The following is a 20698-nucleotide window of genomic DNA, read 5'->3' as shown; positions in this document are numbered from 1 at the left end:
TGCAGACTATTTACTGCCAGAGCCAAGACATGGAAGCAGCCCAAGTGTCCGTCAATAGAGGAATGGATCCAGAAGATGTGGTCTGTACACACACCGACAAACACATACAAGGAATATTACTTGGCTATAAAAAGAATATCTTGCCATGTATGACAACATGGATGGAACTCGAAGATGTTACACTAGGTAGAAGTTTGACAAAGAAAGACAAATACCATATGATTTCACTTATACGCGGAATCTATAAAACTAAACACATGAACAAACAAAAATAGAAACAGAAAGAGAACCAAAAATATGGAGAACAGACAGATGGTGGCCAGAGGGGAGGGATGGGCAAGACAGGTGAAGGGGAGTAAGAGGTACAAACTTCCAATTATAAAATCAATGTCATAGGGATGAGAAGTACAGAATAGGGAATGTAATGAATAATATTGTGATGACACTTATGGTGACAGATGGTGACAACACTTATCATGGTGAGCATACAGTAATGTATAGAATTGTCAGACCACTAATATTTTTAAGATTTTATTTATTTATTTATTATTATTATTTATTTGTTTGACGGGGGAGAGTAGAGAGAGAGAAGAAAAGGGAGAGGCAACCTCCTTTTTGAGCCAAGAACCTGACACGGGGCTTGATCCCAGGACCCTGAGATCATGACCTGAGACAAAGGCAGACACTTAACTGAGTGAGCCACCCAGGAGCCCCCATACAGAACACTGTATGTCACCTATACCACAAGAAAAAAGATTTAAATAGAGGGACAGACTAGGGAAGAAAGGCATTGTCCAGCGGAAGCGTGGTAAACGGTTACCGCTCGTGAGTGCGTCCTATTAGTTTATACCTTGAAAGGATCTACTATCCTGAGAAGTTCTTATCCAGGCACATATTTTCATGCCTTTCATATTTGAAAATCCTAGGTCTACCTTTTAAATGTCTGTTGTTTACACTGACTGTAATCAGGACTCTCAACACTGGGAAAGTCATTTGCTACCTCTCCTCCTTTTAAACCCTAACAAAGAATGCTTATTTTCCAAACACACAAACACCCACACACCCCAAGTAATGTGCCAAACAGATAGCCTCACCCCGACTCTGACTCCCCCTGGAACTAGCGGTCAGGGATGGGGTGAGCAAAGAGTGAGGCTCAGAGTCAGGGCAAAGAACTAAGGGTCAGGAATGTCTGTGTACGCGTTACTTTGTAATTAACAACAAAGTCTGTGCATCTCTACTCCGGTGTTTCAAGAGAGGAAGAGAGGAAGAAGGATCTGTTGGATCGGGGGCCAGGGGGGAGGGGTTTGCCTCTCTTCCAAAGGATTCCCCTTTTCATCCATGCGAAGAGCCAGATGGCATCAAGCTGCTGCCCTAACCCTTTGCCTTCGTCCTCCGTCCAGGCCCCGGCTCACAGCTGTGCTCTCCTGGCCCTCCCAGCAGATCTGCACCCTCTCCCCACACCCATGGCCCCTCCGGAGTCCCAGTCCCTCTCCCACCCTCCCCTCCCGCCTGTGGCAGCCTGTTTCACCACTGCCCCCTCTCCGCGGTCTCCCCCGCCTGTGTACTTACGGCTGAGGTGAAAGCTGCTTAGATAGGGGACCTGGCCCAGGGACCGGGCCTTCAGAGCCATGTTTGTGGCTGTCTTACTCAGCAGCACGAAGGCCAAGCTGTTGCCGGGCTGGCATGCCAAGGTGATCAGTTTCGGCAAGGACACCTGGCAGATGAGGTGGCAAGGGGATTCGATGTCAAGCTCCAAATCAGCCCCAATCATAAGTTCTCCAACCCTATGGTTTTGTCCTCCTTTCTTGGAGGGGCATTTGAGACCTGTATGCACAGCCCCCTCCATCTCAGTCACAATCTCCCTTCCCCCTCCCCTCTCCTCCTTCCCCCTACATGTTGGTAAAACACAACCAAGGTCCTGATTAAAATCATAGCAGGAAGGACTTGATTAAATAGAGGGGCTTCTTGAAATATGGAATTGTGTGACTTGTCATCGCCTTCACAGGGGGGCATTCCGGGGGCAGAAGACATGCTAGCCGTCGGGAGACAGCTTGCTGGGAGGGAGGGGGGGTGTCTGGGAAGAAGAGTAAATCACAGCTGTCCTTTGCTTCCCATGGCCCCTGACTCAGCTCTGACCCACACAACAACTCGTCGAGTCTCCAAGAATCCTTAGAGGCTGCTAAGAGCAGGCAGGGTGGGTAATCACCCATCTTTTTTTTACGGGAGAAACTATAGCCTGGAGAGCAATTTACTCGAGATTTATAGCCAGAAACCGGCTGAGCAAGACCCAGGCTCAGGCCTCCAGGTTTACCACCCAGTGACCCTCTGCTCCACTGAGCCACTTCTCAGAGAAGCCCCAGACACTCGAGTGGGAACAGACAGAGGTAGGGAGGGTAGAAGGGACCATACAGGGGGTTAGGTGGAGTGGGGGATAGCGGGGAGACAGAGAGAATGCAATCTGGGGGTCAGGGTATCTGGGCAGTCAGGAGAGGAGGAGATGAAGAAGCTTCTTTGACCCTAGCTGCTTGTACCATCTGTAGGATTTCGGAACATATTAGTTGGATGTCCTCTTCATTCTGGAATATGAAAAGGTTAAAATCTGAAACCAATGCTAGCTGAGTCTTCTGGTTCAAGGCCTCCCCTGGCTCACTGCTCAGAGTTTTAGACACCAAAGCCCCTTCTCACTGTGCCAGCGATGCCCTCTTCTTCTTTCCCTTCTGCTCCCAAACTTGCCCTTCTCTTGCTGCCACCCTCTGTCCCCTCCCTTCCTGGCCCCTGCTCACAGAGCAGGCAGACTCGCTGAGCTTGATGACATAGTTGATGATGACATTCCCCTGGGGCATGGCCAAGTAGTCATGCCGGCCCAGCATCTCGATGAAGTTCAGGAGGGCCTTCCGCACCTGCGGGGGGTAGTTTGGGGGGATGGGGTCACAGACCATCACGTGACAAGATAAGAAGGCACATCAGTATGACCCTTCATGTTCCAGGTGAGAACACAGAGGACCAGAGCCGGTGACAGGAGTCTTCAAGGGACTCAGATCTCCCAACTTCAAGCCCAATGTGACTCTTCACTGGTCTCTAGGTGATGACAGACAACCCTACTCGACCCTGAAGTTCTAGCCTCTTTCAGTTCTTACCGTTCTCCTGAAGAACAGTAAGCACTGCGCTTGCCCACGCCTTACATAAGATAAGAAATGGACAGAAGTGTTGGGCAGGGAGAAATCAGAGTCCAGGAGAAGTCGCATGTTCTGGCCTTCATAGGGAAAGCCAGAAATGAATCCCACAAGTCCTGAGGGCCCAGCCCTCAAGATCCCAGTCTCCCCATCAACCGTCTGAAGATTTAGGACTTGGTTTCTAGGGATGGTACCGTTGTTGTCCACCTGGGCCCAATTCAGAGCTGGGAGCAGTATTCGCTGCCTCCAATCCGGGCAGAGGTTGTTAAAAATATGGCGCCACGGACCCCACGCTAGATATGATGTTTGAGGTTTTCTCTCCCCAAGTAAATGGAATTTTTAGGGAGCAGAATTAGTATTCTTTAGAGCTCTGTGTCCCCACTGACAAGGCTCAGAAAATAGGTAGGAACCACCTGTCCACTTCTCAAATCCTTCTCAGGCTCTGAGGAGCTCACATGTAACCCATGGGCAGAGTCTGAGGCCAGGGTGGGCTTGGTAAGGGGATGCCTTACCTCTCTCATCCATGAACAGCCTCCCCTCTCCATTTTATACAACTTCAAGGTCTCAAGAAAGCAACTGCCCTCCCGGCCCAAATATTCCGCCTTTCTGCTCACTGGTTTGAGATCATCCTGAATCATGATGATGACGGAATGCATCACTTCATTCTTCAGTTGCTCTGTCTGGGGCACTAGAGAAAAGAGACACACGCAGCTGGGGATCAGTCTCCTTCCGCATCCTCTGTTGTATTGGGAGGCACAAGAAGACAGACAGGTGGGAGGAATTCCAGGTACTGTCCTGGTCTTCAAGGACCAGATAGAGCGCCCAGAGATTATCTCCACCATCCCTCTGCTTCAAACCAGACTGAAGAGTGACCAAAAACAGGATTTTCATCAAGCTGGCATTGGAGCCCCAGCTCTTTCCAGTCTCCTACGAATGCCCACGACCCCAGTCAAGCTGTTCCCACAACCCCCACTGCCCCATACATCACAACCTTTAAAACTATGACAACTGTTCTTCTTTATGTAAATTCCCTCTCCTAACTCACCATTACAATCTCCCTCCCTGCTCCAGAGCCCATCCCATCTCCCGACTGACCCCTTCTTCATTGCAAATAACCACGCTCACATTTGAACAACTTTTCACGTATTATCTTGCATTGTTTCACACTCCGAACTCAATAGTGAACTGTTTGAGAGCAGGGACTATGTCTTATTTGAGTGTCTGTTTTCAGTGCCTTGCACTCTGCTAGACATAGAGCAAAGATCTAGCAAACGCTGGATTGGAGTTGAAGCTTGTTCCCCAAGATCATAATCACAGAATAAACCACTACAAAACTGACTGCATATTGGGGAATAGTCTAAGTACCTCGCATCCATTTTCTCATCTAACCTTCACTAAAAAACCCTAAAGGCAGGTACTAGCATTACCTTCATTTTCGGGTGAGGAAATAGAGGCACAGACTAAAAGCAATCTGCCCCCGTCTACACAGTTAATAAGAAGTGAAGCCAAGATTTAAACCTATTGAATTTACTTTGAGTTTACATTAAGTTTAAAACTGTGACTTGAACTACATGTGGGACTGTTTCCCAGACAAAAGAACTCTCATAGGAACGAAGATCCCCAAGATTAGGCCAATTGCCACTCACCTTCCGGGAACACATCCATGAAAACTTGAAGGGCTGATACTATCTTGGCTGGATCACTGGTTTGCATGGTCTTTTGTATTAAGAATACCACCTGATCATTGTATAACTTGGCTATCAGAAGGGGGCAAATACAAGGGAATCAAGAGTATGTTTAACTAGCGAGTGGTAAGTAGAAGTAAATCATGCTTACAGCAAACCATGATGTCATGAACCAGATAAATTAGGGTCCTTTAGGCTGGAGAAAAGGAAGAGGATAGGCAGCTAGCCAGATGCTTTCCTTGAGCTGGGCCCTGTCCCTCCCCTGCCCCACCTTAGGCCCTCCCATAGATCAGCACGCCTCACATGATCATCAGTGTTGTAATGACAAGATCACCTTTCTAAGCTGGGATTCATTGAAGGAGAAAGGGAAGCCTGCTTCAGGTGAAGGGAGTGGATCTAACGTCTTTGCCCCTCAAGATTCCTTGAATTTCAAGCAAAGCTCCCACGGATTACTTTGCATCTGTTCTAGAAGGATAGAAGCCCCTTATGGGAACCTAGGTCCCTGCTCTGGTCCAGGGAGACACGAAGGTTACCCTAAATGCCCACCCACACAAATACCTGGGGTTAGGGAACTGTGTTAACTTACATAGGATGTAGAAAGCCTTCAGGGCAAGGATATGGTTCCGCGCAGAGTGAGGATCTGACTCCTTGACTGTTTCGCTCAGCTGTGGGGAGACCAAGGCCATCAGACCCAGGAGGACTGAAATTAGGGGCCATGGGTGTGGATGGAGGAACCAAGACACCATGGAAAGTGTGGAGCTTAGCCATAAAGGGGAATAGGAAAACAGAACCCAGGAATCCACATCCCCAGCCCCAAAGGGAAGAAGACAGTGGCAAGCAAATTAAACAAACAGAAGGTAACACCTATTTGCAAAATGTTCAATTACCTTCTTACTCTAGGCTGCAACACAGAGGCCCTGACATTTCCCACAGGCATGATGGGGTGCTTTGAATCTCCTGCCCTTTAGCCAGAGATTAGGGGGACCAACAAAGGTCTGTGACCTCCAAGAAACACACAGAACGTACCCAATTTATCTCATGGAGAATATTCGAGTCTATGCCCAGAATCCGGGCATTTATCTATTCCAGGGAAACCTGGGATGTGTATGGTTAAGGTTACCGTGTGAAAGACGCCTGCTTTTATGGAGGTTGTGACCTGGGCTGTGGGAGCCATCGCCTCCAAAGGAAAGAGAAAAAGCAAGCCCAGGATGCTTCTAGCCCCACAGCACTCACCTGATTGAACAGCAGGTCTGTAATATTTTCCAGCTGGGATTCTAAGTTTATACCTCCACAGCCACTAAGAGCCAGAGCATCCATAAGTTGGTAAATACACTGTGTGCATAAAGACAGAGTAAGCCTAAGTTAGCCCAGACTTGCCACAGCCTCTGGAGAAATCCTCTGTCTTCACATCTTCTCTTCAAGGATGGGCCACGTCGTCATGGTTTCACACTGCCCTCTTGGATCCTTCCAAAAAAGGCTCAGGGTCTAATTCTTTCATAGCCAAACACAGCCATGACCTGCCCTTCCCCCTGACCCAGTAAACTACACTTACTTCCAAATAATCTCATTACTCCACAAAAACTTTAGGGAAAGTCAACATTTCGAGTATTGGCTGACTTCAAAGGAGCAGGGTAAATTAATCAGAGCCAAAGCAAGAACTGATTCCATGGTTCTACAACTTTCAAAATTCTGAAAACTGAGTCTAAAAGCCTACATTTCTACTCTCTGCCTGGTGGTTTCTTTTTTTTTTTTTTTTAAGATTTTATTTTTCTTTTATTTGACAGAGAGATCACAAGTAGGCAGAGAGGCAGGCAGAGAGAGAGCCGGGGAAGCAGGCTCCCCGCTGAGCAGAGAGCCCAATGTGGGGTTCGATCCTAGGACCCTGAGATCATGACCTGAGCCGAAGGCAGAGGCTTAACCCACTGAGCCACCCAGGTGTCCCTACCTGGTGGTTTCTTATTATTTTGTGGGTTCTTCTTATCACTGGTATGTAAGAGTTCTACAGATAACCTTAGTTTTCTTAAAACAGGTTTATTAACATCTGATACCAAAAACGATATATATCTAAAGTGTCCAGGGGCACCTGGGTGGCTCAGTGGGTTAAGCCTCTGCCTTCAGCTCAGGTCATGATCTCAGGGTCCTGGGATGGAGGCCCGCATCGGGCTGTCTGCTCAGCAGGGAGCCTACTTTCCCCTCCCCCTCTGCCTGCCTCTCTGACTACTTGTGATCTCTCTCTCTCTCTCTCTCTGTCAAATAAATAAATAAAATATTTTTTAAAAATAAAGTGTTCAATTCATTAAGTTTTGATAAATGTATACACTCAGGAAATCACCACAATTAACGTAAGGAACATACCCACTACACCTGAAGTTTCCTCTTAGGTCTTTGTAATTCTTCCTTCCCTCCCCTACCAGCACCTTTCCTTTCCCCAGGCAAACATTGATCTGCTTTCTGTCATAATAGACCTTCACTTCCTTTTTAAGAAACTGCCAAACCGTTTTCCAAGGTGGTTTGCCAGTTTACATTCTGACAGATGTGTAGTGGCATCTCGTGGTGATTTTAAAGTCCCTCACGTCTATGCATTGTTGAGCAACTTTTCCCGTGGTGGCTGTCTTGTCATCCTCATATCTTCTTTGGTGAAGCAGCTGTTCAATTTTTTGGTCCGCTTTTTAAATTTTTTTTTAAATGGGTTTTGAGAGTTTTTCATATATTCTGGGTGTGTGTGTGTGATTTGCAAATATTTTCTTCCAGTCTGAGGCCTGTCTTTTCATTCTAACAGAACAGAAGTTACTCACTTTGATTAAGTCCACTTTATTCATTTTGTTCTTTTATGGATCATGTTTCTGGTGGTGTAGCTAAGACATCTTTGCCTACCCCAACTGCACACAAATTTCTCCTGTTTTCATCTAGAACTTTGATAATTTTAGGGTTTACATTTAAGTATGAGCCATTTTTTTAAAAGATTTTATTTATTTATTTGACAGACAGAGATCACAAGCAGGCAGAGAGGCAGGCAGAGAGAGAGGAGGAAGCAGGCTCCCTGCTGAGCAGAGAGCCCAATGTGGGGCTCGATCCCAGAACCCTGAGACCATGACCTGAGCCGAAGGCAGAGGTTTAACCCACTGAGCCACCGAGGTGCCCCAAGTGTGAGCCATTTTGAGTTAATTTTTATACATGGCATGAGGTATGGATTGAAGTTTATCTTTTTGTGTATAGATATACAAATGTTCTAGCACCATTTGTTGAGGAGACTATCTTTCCTCCAAAGAATTGCCTTTTCACCTTTGCCAAAAAAATCAATTGGCAGTAAATATGTAGGTCTATTTCCGGAATCTCTATTCAGTTCCATTTATCCATTCATCTGTCTTAATACCAATACTACAGTCTCCGTTGTTGTAGTTTTATAAGTTGTCATTCTTTCTCTAAACTGTTTTGGCTGTATTGGGTCTTTTTCATTTCCATGTGAGTTTTAGAATCAGGTTGTCAATTCCTATTAAATAAAGCCTGCGGGGGGGCCTGGGTGGCTCAATTGGTTGGGTGAGTGCCTTCGGCTCAGGTCATGATCTGGGAGTCAAAGGATCAAGTCCCACATCGGGCTCCCGGCTCAGTGGGGAGCCTGCTTCTCCCTCTGACTCTCCCCCTCTCATTCTTTCTCTCTCAAATAAATAAATAAATAAAATCAGAAAAAAAAAAAAAAAACAAGCAAAACTGCTAGGTTCTTTTTTTTTTTTTTTTTTAAGTAGGCTCCACACCCAGTGTGGAGCATAATATTTGGACTCTGAACTGACTGACCAACCCAGGCGCCACAAGACCGCTAGGATTTTGGTTAGACTTGCAATGAATCTGGGGCACCCGCCTGGATCAATCAGTGGAACAGGTGAGACTCTTGATCCCAAGGTTGTAAGTACAAGCAAGCATCATGTTGGGTGCAGAGATTACTTAAAAATGAGGTTTAAAAAAAAGAGGATTGCAATGAATCTAGATCAACTTGGGAAGAACTGATAACTTATCAATATTGAATCTTCGGGCCCCTGAATACTGCATATGTTTCTGTTTATTTAAGTCTTCTTTAATTTCCTCTAGCAATGATTAGTAGTTTCCAGTGTACAAGTATTACCTTTTTTCAGATTTATTCGTGGGTATTTCATATTTTTATACAAATGATCATGTTGCCTGTGAATAAAGACAACTGTACTTCCTTTCCAATCTGTGTGCTAATAGGGTCAAGTTGTTTGATAGTCCTCAGATCTTCTGTACATTTTCTGATCATCTACTTGTTCTATCAATTGTTGAAAGAGGGATGTTGAAATCTGTAGTTACGGATTTTTCTGTTTCTCCTTGCAGTTCTATTAGTTTTTGCTTTATATATTTTTAAAGCTCTGTTATAATAACAGACACATAATAACAGGTACATAAACATTTAGAATTGTTAGGTGCTGTTGATAATTGACCCTTTCATCATTATGAAATGACATTTTTTAATACTTGATGATATTCTTTGCTCTACAATCTACTTTATCTGATATGAATACTGCAGAAACAGCTTTTTTCCATAAACGTTAACGTGGTACAGCCATACCTTGTTTTATCGCTTCACTTTATTGTGCTTTGGAAGGTTTTTGTTTTTTTTTTAATAAGTTTAGGGTTTGTAGCGACTCTATATCGAGCAAGTCTGTCTGCACCATTTTCCTAACAGCATTTGTTGACTTTATGTTTCTGTGTCACATTTTGGTAGTTCTTAGAATATTTGAAATTTTTTCACTGTTATTATTTTTGCAATGGTGATATGTTATCACTGATTATAACTCACTAAAGTCTCCAATGATGATATCTTTTAGCAATAAAGTGTTTTTAAAGCACTTATATTGTATTTTAGATAAATGTTATTGCACGTTATACCACAGTGTAGTGTAAATATAACTTTTATATGCACTGGGAAACCAAAAAATTCATCTTACTTGCTTTACTGCAATATTCATTTTATTGCAGTAGTCTAGAACCAAACCTGTGATATCTCCAAGATATGCCTATATATTTTTATTTATCCTTTTATTTTTAACCTATTTGTATCTTTATCTTTGAAGTGCATTTCCTATAGGAAATATAGGATATAGGTGGGTCTTTTTTTTTTTAAGATTTTATTTATTTATTTGACAGGCAGAGATCACAAGTAGGCAGAGAGGCAGGCAGAGAGAGAGGAAGGGAAGCAGGCTCCCTGCTGAGCAGAGAGCCTGATGCGGGGCTCCATCCCAGGACCCTGAGATCATGACCTGAGCTGAAGGCAGAGGCTTTAACCCACTGAGCCACCCAGGTGTCCCGGGTCTTGTTTTTTTAATCCATCTGACAATCTCTGCCTTTAATTGGGGTATTTAGACTACTTATATATAATATGATATTTATTTACTTACTTATTTATTAATTATGGTTAGGCTTAAGTCTATCATCTTGCTATTTGTTTCCTACTAGTCCTAATTCTTTGTTCTCCTGTCCCTCTATCTCTGCCGTCAAATTAATTGAATATTTTTTGTAATTCCATATGATATCCTTTGTTGGCCTATTAGCTATAACTCTTTGTTATTTTAGTGGTTGCTATACAGGGTTTATAGCATACTTTTTTTAAAAGATTTTATTTATTTATTTATTCATCAGAGAGAGAGACAGTGTGTACAAGCAGAGGGAGCAGCAGGAAGAGAGAAAAGCAGTCTCCCCACTGAGCAAGGAGCCTGATGCAGGACTCAATCCCAGGACTCTGGGATCATGACCTGAGCTGAAGGCTGGCACTCAAAGGACTGAGCCACCCAGGTGTCCCTATAGCACACATTTTTAACTTATCCCAGTCAATCTTCAAGTGATATTATACTACTTTACGTACACTAAGTATAGGTATACTAATACTACACTTTGTGCTATTATCGTCATAAATTTTACTTCTACATATAACAAATTCCACACTACATTGTTATGTTTGTTGAAATAGTTACCTTATAAAGAGATTTTTTTAAATAAGAAAAAATATATTCGCTCACATAATTACCATTTCTAATGGTTTTCTTCATTCTTTTGTATAAATCCATATTTCCATCTGGTATCATTTTCCTTCTGCCTGAAGGACTTTAACGTTTCTTATAATATGGGTCTACTGGTGATGAATTCTTTCAGCTTTTTTTAATGTGTGAAAATGTTTTTTTCTCTTAGTCTGAAAGATATTACCACTAAGCACAGAATTCTAGGATATAGTGTTTTTCTTTCAGTACCTTGAATTCTACTATGTTTTCACTTGCATTTTTTCCAATGAGAATCTTTATTTCTCTCTTTGAAACATGTTGTTTTTATTGTTTTGTTTTTTGTTTTTACTTTCTGCATTTAAGATTTTCTCTTTTCCACTGGTTTTGAGAAATGTGAATATAATATGGTTTGGTGTGGTTTTATGTTTCTTGTGTTTGGGGTTCACTTAGTGTCTTGGAACTGTGAATTTATCACTTTCTTCAGATTTAGAAAATTCTCAACCACGATTTCTTCAAATATTTTTTCTGTCTTTCCCCTTTTTGGTGGAACTCCAACTGAACATAAATTAGGCTGCTTGAATTTGTCCATATCTCACTGAAGCTTCCTCCTCCTCCTCCTTCTACTTCTTTTTATCTTTGTGTTTCATTCTGTATAGTTTTTATTGCTATGTCTTCAAGTTAATCAATCTTTTCCAATCTAGCTTTCAAACCTACAGAATACAGTTATAATACCTGTTTTAGTGTTCTTGTCTACCATTTCTGTGTGAGTTCTGGGTCAGTTTTGATTGATTTTTCTCCCTATTATACATCATAATTTCTTGCATCTTTGTGTGTCTGGTGATTTTTTTATTTAACGTCACTCATTGTGAATTAACCTTATTAAGTGCTGGGTATTTTTGTATTCTTATATTCTTGAATTTCTTCTGGGATGCAGTTACTTGGAAATAGTTTGATTTGTGGGGGGAGGGTCTTGCTTTTAAAATGTGTTAGGCCAAAACAGCATTCAGCCTGCTCTGAATTTTGCCCCACCTTCTCAGTGCTCTACCCAATGCCTGTGAGTTATGAAGTTCTCAGGCTGGTTGGTGTGAACAGGTACTATTCCTGGCACCATGTGAATTCTGGCTACTGTTCTCTCAATTCTTTGTTCTTTTCCTCACCTGAAACAGTTTCCTCATATTCACGGACTGTTTAATATTCTGCTCTGTAAACTCTAGCTGCATTGGTCTCCCTGGATTCTTACCACCATCTTGTCACCTCAGAAAGTCCAGTAGACTCTTCCCGGGTTTTCTTTCCCTACGCCACGACCTGGAAACTCTCTTAAGAAAATTAGGTGGGACAATCAGAGGGCTCACCTCATTTCTTTCCTGACTGTCAGGAATCACTGCTCTTTGTTGCCTCCTATCCAATGTCTTAAAAACCATTACTTCATATACTTTGTCTAGCTTTTAGTTGTTTCAGGCAAGAGAGTAAATCTGCCCCAGAAGCAGAAATCCCTCCACTGGATTTTGGATATTCAACATTTCCTCCTTTCCTTCCCTACCTGATGGATTCCCATTAGGGCCAGTTTGCTTAACTAGGGCTGGTTAGTGCTGGTTGATGTCCAAGCAAAATTTTATTATAGGCTGATAAATATCTTGATTCTCAATCACCATGCCCTGGAGTGAGAGAGGAGGAAGAAGGAGAAGGGAAAAGGGAGTAGTCAAAACATTTCCACTGCTGGCCAAGATGGAATGGGGTGGAATCGACATGTGAACAATCTGCGGACTAGTAGTTGGGGAGAAAATCTTGTCCTCCAACTGACTAATTGACTACATAGAGCAAACCTTTGTCCCAAATTCACAGACCCTACCCTAGGCAACATGCAGACACGTACCAGGAGGGAGATCAAACAAGAGATTGTGTCGGTGGTCCACTAATCGGCAAAACTCAGAGTGAGAAAGGTCATCTCTTTCTATAACAAGGAAAGTGCATTTGAGGTGGTGGTGTAATGGTAGACTGCAAACTGTAGTCCCTGGAAACTCGATGCTAATGAGTGTTGCACTCAAAAAAAAAAAAAATTCTCATCTTGGAAATTCACAAATGTACATTAGCATATTTAGCAACCCTGAAAAATAGGCCTCTCAGATGCCTATTCTGAGGTGCATAATTAACCAATATCTCCAGCTGTCATGCTCTAAAATCCAGCACTGTGTTAAAACTGAAACCAGATTCCCACAGGTTTCTTCCAGCCAATGACTGAATATGGCAAGTCCACTAAGGCAAGCCTACTCCTTCAAGATGTGGGACTTTTCTGATGGGTGGTTTTGGTTCAGGGACTCCCTGTTGGCCTTAACTGAAACTTTTTTAGAACTACACTGTCATCTAAGGCCTTCCTCACTTTTTCCCTCCTTCCTTTCCCTCCCTCCTTTCCTTTTTCCTTGCCAAGGTTCAGACATACATCGCCGCCGTCTGAGGGCTCCCAGTCTCCTCTGGCTCCCTCCCTGTTTTACATCACAGATGTTCCTCCAATAAATCTCCTGCAACTCTAACACCATGTTGGTGTTTGCTTTCTGGAGGACAAGACTAGCCTATGTATTGAAGGCTCTAAGGAAATTCTACATTTCAGATACTAATTTTAACTCAGTATTTCCCACCCATTTTGCCAAATAACACAGCTTATTTTTGTGAAATACCCATTAAAAGTTGGATGGAACTTGGTTGGAGGAATGCCACTGAAACGGAAGGACTAAAACAACAATCAGAAATTTTTGGTTCCAGTTCTCGGTCCTCTGCTCCTAAAAATATTTAACATTAGTATAACAATTTTAAGGTAGGCAGAATTCTGTGATGGCCTCCCCAATTCCAGGCCCCCTTTCCCAGTTATTGAATCAAGCAGTAATCTAGGTGTTGATATAAAGGGATTTTCACAGATGTAATTAAGGTCCCACATTAGTTGACTTTAAAATAGATTATCCAGGTAGGCTTGGTCTCTCTCATGAGCCATTTAAATCTGAGTCTAGAGGTCAGAGACAGGAAAGTCAGAGAGATTCAAAGGGCTAGATGAATTCAACAAATGTGCAGAGTGGAATTCCAACAAAACCTTATTTTACAAAAACAAGCTTCAGGCTGGATTTGGTTTGTGGGCCATGCTTTGCCAACCCTAGCATTAACTACTCAATAAATGTGGAAAGCAAAAACTAATTAAATTATCTTCTCACCCCATTCCAATCACCTGGGAAATGTAGAAAGGTGTCACTTTTGCAGATACCAAAGTCATTAACCATCGGGTTAACCGGTTCACTTGGTTCTTGAGTTTGGAGGATGGCATGAGGAAGAAGAGGTGACCAATTATCACCATAGCTTGCTCTGTCACCTGTGCCCAAGGAGAAACAACAAACTTGCCTCAGCTCAGGGATGAAGACAAGACAATCCCTTAGGGGCTTTTCCTTATTCATCTTTGTATCCCCAGGGCCTAGCACAGTGCCTGGCTAATAACAGTAATCAGTAAATTTAAGTTGCTTAATTGCGTATTTAACAAATATGGAGCTGGACAGTGGCATTTTCTGACATACCCTTTTCTGGAGAATGGGAAGCAGAGCCTAAGGAAAGTCGCCCTGCTCTTTTGGAAGAGCCATTTAAGTTATCCTTCCACCAGTAAGTAGACAGACATGGCCCTGCCCCATCTTTGGCTCAAGACTTACTCCTGCAGCCAACCATTCAACCCCACTGCCTCTAAATCCCACCTTGTTGTTGGTCTTTAGGGACCAACGATTGAAGAGAAGCCTGAGGGTGAGATAAGCCTTGAAGGACACGGCCTCTTTTGTGATGTCCATTATTTCATCATCTGTAGTAGGCAAATCCACATGTTTCCGGGCACTGATGACCAATCCTTTGAGCACTGTGAGGGATGTAGGGAGTTTGAACTGCCCATCACCTTTCCCTTCTCACAATGGGAAACAGACACACATGTGGGCACAGTCTTCTCATCTCCAACCCTAAAAGTGTTTCTGGGATCCTATACTGGGAAACACCAACTCATTCACCACCACCCCAACTATTTTTCCTTTGTGACCACACCTGGAACACCCAGCAGGGGAAGGAAAAGTGGTTGAGGGTATCAACACACATAGCATCCCTATCAAGCTTGGTCCTTGCCCCAATCCACGCCAAGAAGTGAGATGCAGAAGAGCAGCTGCTCACACCTGGTCTGCTCTCAGCCATTTCCTGGCCCTCCCCAGCTTTCTTGGATCCCTACTTAGAGGGACCAGTCTCTTTATTTGCCCTTCTCTCCTCCCTCCCTGATTCCAACAGTCTTCCCCAGACCCTCCTGACCCTTACCATGACATATTGCCAACATGTCATCCTCTGTTTGGGCCATCCTCAGAAGGCGCAGGATATATTCCCATGTGACCCCAATGTACGAAGCTGCATCTAAGAGGGAAAGTACAAGAAAGACATCCCTATCCCAGGGAGGGGAACATTCTGGCCTTAGTGTAGGAAACTTTATAGACTGGAGGCCAGGAGGCCTGGGTTAGTTCTACCTCCAGAGTCTGAGCAACCCAGAACCAGTTACTTAATTTATCTGAGTTTCAGCTTCTTTAACTGTTAAATAGGAGTACAGTTCCTGATGTGACCACTGCACAGGGTTGCTGGGAGGATCAAGCTTGATAATGGATATTAGCACAGCACAGAAATGCAAGGTATTAGGACAGGCTATACATGAACGTTCCTTTCCAAAGACCCTTAGGAAATAGAAAGCTATGCTGTCTGAGATGGATGTGAAGACATTTGCCCTGATTAGATCAAGCGACATGTTTCCAGCTACTGTTGCTGTGTCCTCTGTGCTTGCTGGGTCATGCCTTGTCATTTTGAGCCTAATGCTCAGAAGGCAAACTTACTCCCCCCAGACTCTCTTTCCCCCAGTTCCAAGTGGTAGAGAAAAGGTCACTAGCCCTGTGACTTGATTGCCTTTTCACACTTTTCAACAGGGAGAGGGGAGCAGAATGGGTAAACGAGCCACCACCATCACCAGGAGCCACTAGGGCAGAGACTGAATGGTGAGTCTCTGCCTCCTCCTGCCTACTCTATTAACTTCCAAGGCTCTAATCAAATTCAACACTGCAGGTTCCCTTAAGTAAAGCCCTCCTTGCTTCCTCCTTGCCCCTCCCCACCACTGCTGAATGGGGGCTTTCTATTCTGCCTTCTCTCTCCACCTGGAGTCTTCTTTCTAGCTCTGTGGGTCTCCCATGCCCTAATACAGCCTATCATGCCATTCTTGGTCTCCAGAAACTCCCTCCTGAGTTCCCAACAGCCCAGTAGGGATCCTAGTTTGTTCTCCCACCTACACATACACACCCATGACTGAAATAAGTGGAGATGTCCAATGAGAGAAATCAGGAGTATAAAGCTGATCTAGAGCATATAAAATGTCCCCACCACCTGCTGCCCCTGTCCTCTTCTCAGACTAACTCAGGCTATACCCTGGTGGTGGATGAGTCTCCCCACTGCAGTCAGGAGGCAGTGTGGGGGCAAGGTGTTGTGCCATCTGTCCCACAGCTTGAAGATGACTATTCCTGGAGACTGGAACCCCAGAGCCATTAGGACCGTAGTACACAACTCCTCCAGTTCTCCCTCCGGCTTCTGGAAAGAGAAAGATTAACTATTGAAAGGCTAATCCCCAAGATGAGTCCTGTAGCTTCTGAGAATCAGCTTTGGTCAATAAGTGATTCTCTTCCATCTAGAAGGCAAGAACTCCCCTACCACCCCATCCAACAAATGCCTTCCCAGTGATGGAGGGCAAGAGCTACCTAGAGCGTGCAAAGAACAGGTAGACAAAAAATCTGCAAAGTCTCTGTGTTGGGGGGTTGGGGGGATTGAAAATTTCAGAGCAGAGAAATTCCCCTACAGCACCTAGGGAATCATCAGGAAGGTGGGTAGATTATGGAAGCAACTTTGGAAATCTCTGGCAGGTCAGGAATCTTGATCAGAAAATAGGCATGCCAAGGAAGACAGGTAAACCAGAAGAAAGATAATTCATAGGTAACCAAGAAAATAAGAAACAAGATTAACCAGTGTCAGGAAAGTGCATGTAAAGTACGTGGGTAGATGGATAGGTAGACATTATGAACGCTCAGTCTAGAGATGGGCTGGCACATGGGTAAGTGGATTTGAAAGACAGTGAGATGATTAGTTGAATTGCAGTAACAAAGCTGACTGACTAAGGTATACTAGGACACAGTCTGAAAAGGAGGTCAGACTTTGAGCCCAATAGCCCAAATCCTTCCCCCCTTTCCATCTCACTTTGCTTCACTGCTGTAGCTTGCAATTCTGTCTAGGTCACGGTCCTTGAGATATGCTCAGAGTACTAGGTACGGACTCCAGCAAACTGTTTAGAAATGAGACACTCATATCCCAGATCCCAGTTAGTTTCCAAGTGTCATCATCTGCCAGAAAGAACTCCTGGGCTCAGACCTGCTGTTTTCTTCCCCCAAAGTCCCCAGCCCAGAGGCACAGGCTCCTCACCATGGTCCTCAGGTAGTCAACGAAGATATCGGTCACCTTCTGGCATAGTGGAGGTACCATCTTGTTGTTTAAGATTTTAACTTTCAGCATCTTGAGAGTTTTAAAGACATTATCTGTTGACAACTACAGGAGAGAGGGGACTCAGGAAGAAAGGAAGGTTTAAGGGTAAAGATAATAAAGAGAATAAGGGCCCCCGGTAGAGAAAGGAAGAGGAGGAGTGAATCCAGGAAGAGGGTTAAAGCTGGATCAGGGGTTGAGGGGATGGAAGGAATATGGGTCAGACTAGGGACACGGGAATCAGACCTGGAGCTATGATGGCCTGGACCAAGTAATACTCTGCTAACTGGAGATTTCTCCTACTCTCCTGGCACAGCAGGTATGTACCCAACCAGCTGCCTGGATGGAGATGGTCCTGTGCTGGTTGGAGCCAGTAAAATGTCTGAGATGTCCTCACCTGATCAGCAACTTGGAGTACCTCCATAATGTCCTCAATGTTCTTTTCTGAGATATCCCATTCCTGGTTCCTCTCAATGATCTCTGAGGAATGTATCATAGCTATAAACTTCTCTGTAAGAAGTAAAGAGCGTGAAGTGGGGGAGCTGTTTCTCTCTTGCTACAGGTGGGTATTTCATCAGAGGGGGGTACCATGCTACGAACAAAAACATACAAGGGGCACTGGGTGGCTCAGTGGGTTAAGCTTCTGCCTTCAGCTCAGGTCGTGATCTCAGGGTCCTGGGATGGAGCCCCGCATCAGGCTCTCTGCCCAGCAGGGAGCCTGCTTCCCCCAACCCCACCTCCTCTCTGCCTGCCCTCTGCCTACTTGTGATCTCTGTCAAATAAATAAATAAAATATTTTTAAAAAAATACAAAGAATATTAAGAATCAAAAGACACAAGTTTGGGTTCTGACTCAGAGTCTGCCCCCCACTAGCAATATATCTTTAGGCAAATTACCTAACTCCCAGAGACTCTATTTCTTCATATGTAAAATAAGCATATTAAAAATTCACATGAGAGGGGCACCTGGATGGCTCAGGTCACGATCTCAGGGTCCTGGGATTGAGTCCTGAGGCAGGCTCCATGCTCAGTGGGGAGTCTGCTTCAGGATTCTCTCCTCCTGCCGCCTCCCCACTTGCTCTGCACTCTCCATCTCCAAAATTAATAAATAGATCTTTTTAAAAAATTTATATAAGGGACACTGGGTGGCTCAGTTCTTAAGACTCTGCCTTCGGCTTAGGTCATGATCTCAGGGTCCTGGGATCAAGCCCTGCATTGGGCTCTCTGCTCGGCAGGGAACCTGCTTCTTCCTCTCCCACTCCCCCTGCTTGTGTTCACTCTATCGCTGTCTCTCTGTGTCAAATAACTAAATAAAATCTTTTTAAGAAAATTAAGAAATAAATAAATAAATAATTCACATGAGAATCAAAAAAGACAAGATGTGTGCTCTTAGGTACCAACTTTCAGGATTTCCTTCTGCTCTTTGGATCACATCTTTCCCCCCTGAGATCATAAACTGCCTTCTGTAGGTGCAACTTGGATAGAGATCTGGGGTAGAGGAGTGCTTGTCCATAAGACTATGAAAAATTACTATAAACTACAAACTTGTACTCTAGTGACATATACCCATAATCTTGGTTAATAGTGATAGAAAAAAAAAAAACCACCCAGAAAACTGATTTAGTCTGAGTTTAATCTATCTACTATCAACAAGGATGGATGACTGATTGATTGACTGATGGATTTAAAAGTTCGGGGTTGGGGCGCCTGGGTGGCTCAGTGGGTTGGGCCTCTGCCTTCAGCCTAGGTCATGATCCAGGGTGTTGGGATCGAGCCCTGCATCAGGCTCTCTGCTTAGTGGGGAGCCTGCTTCCCCTACTCTCTCTGCCTGCCTCTCTGCCTACTTGTGATCTCTGTCTGTCAAATAAATAAATAAAATCGTTAAAAATAAAAAAAGTTTAAAAAAAATTTAAAAAATATAAAAGCTCGGATTTGTCTTTACTACAGACATTATTTAACATGCTTTATTTACTTCACTAATTTGTAAAATGGTCATCGTTGTGGTAGGGATAGCAGGAGTAGTAGTTGTATGAATATCCAACTCATAGAGTTGTTAGGAACATTATATGAAATAATATATGTGGAATAGTGCCTGGCATATACTAATAACTCAGTAAGTATTGATTATTATTATTCTCAATTAGAAACTGTTGGGACTGTACCTGAATCCATAGCATCCCCATATCTCTATAGGAGAAGAGCTTTTTGTTGTCATTTTAAGACCAGGTCCTGGACATTAGCTCAGGGTTAGGGGTAGCAAATGAGACAACCAAAAAAGCAATGAAAAAGGAAGTGTATTTAACAGAAGGGGAGAGAGAGGGAAAGGAAGAGAAATAGAGATGTTACGTAAAATGAACAAGCCCAAATTCCTAAACACATGTAGAAATCTAATGCTATGAAAGACAACACAGCAAAATCAACAATTGGAACAGGAAATTAGTTCAGAAGAGATTAATTTTGTAAAACAGCCTCTCCAAGACTTCAATAAAATAATGGTAATGATAATAATTGTTGCCATCCTCTTCCTCCTCCTCCTCCTCATCAAATGAATATGCTTAGGATGCTAAAAAATGCAGAATAAAGGGGGTCCCTGGGGGTGCAGTTGGTTGAGGGTCAGACCCTTGGTTTTGGCTCAGGTCATGATCTCTGAGTCGTGAGACTGAGCCCCGCATCAGGCTCCGTGCTCAGTGGGATCTGCTGGAGATTCTCTGCCCCTTTCCCTCTGCCCCTTCGGCTGACCCCCTCAAATAAATAAATAAATCTTTGAAACTGATTATGTAACTATACAGAAAAGTTACTCAAGTAACTTTTAAACATAATATTCTAAGTGTGTGCCTTTAATGGGATATTTCCCAAGGATAAAAAGACCTGCAAAGAAGTCTTGAAATTTATCTAATGAGTTTGTTATTGGTAGTGTTATTGGGGAGGTAGTTCCGAAACCATTGTGTATGTTGTAGTAAATATACTGTTTTTCAGGAAACAGGATTGTCACCATGGAAGAAGGGAGATGCAAATATGGAATGGGAGCCCATGATGTTCAAATTTTAATTAATTTTAAATAAATTAAGACTTCATGATTTAAAGTATTTCTGTCTGCTGAAGATGCCCAAAATACCAATGAGCACACCTGCTACATACCATTTATACTCCATTTTTTTAAAGATTTTATATATTTATTTGAGAAAAAGAGTGTGCAAGCACAAATGTGGGGAGGGGCAGAAGAGGGAGAAGCAGACTCCCTGCTGAGCAGGGAGCCGGATGCAATATGGGGCTTGATC

The 20698-nt window shown here is 43.6% G+C and overlaps 1 protein-coding gene across 1 annotated transcript in view; it reads right to left on the bottom strand.

Annotated features, from left to right (window-relative positions):
• Positions 1–17917, bottom strand: part of LOC308347158 (maestro heat-like repeat-containing protein family member 1) — a gene marked incomplete at both ends in the record, with an annotated part of 68844 nt that extends 50927 nt beyond the window's left edge. The window contains 14 exon segments of the mRNA XM_080810290.1: positions 1570–1714; positions 2532–2576; positions 2784–2900; positions 3788–3861; positions 4820–4930; positions 5445–5523; positions 6092–6190; positions 14075–14215; positions 14586–14740; positions 15301–15358; positions 15360–15379; positions 16323–16482; positions 17365–17487; positions 17819–17917. Coding sequence (XP_080666416.1) covers positions 1570–1714; positions 2532–2576; positions 2784–2900; positions 3788–3861; positions 4820–4930; positions 5445–5523; positions 6092–6190; positions 14075–14215; positions 14586–14740; positions 15301–15358; positions 15360–15379; positions 16323–16482; positions 17365–17487; positions 17819–17917 — 1426 coding nt within the window.
• Positions 17918–20698: the final 2781 nt, after the last annotated feature.

The sequence above is a fragment of the Martes martes genome (assembly GCF_963455335.1).
Source record: "Martes martes genome assembly, chromosome: 8".
NCBI lineage: Eukaryota > Metazoa > Chordata > Mammalia > Carnivora > Mustelidae > Martes > Martes martes.
The sequence above is the reverse complement of the archived record's forward strand: the minus strand, read 5'-3'. Positions and strand labels throughout refer to the sequence as shown.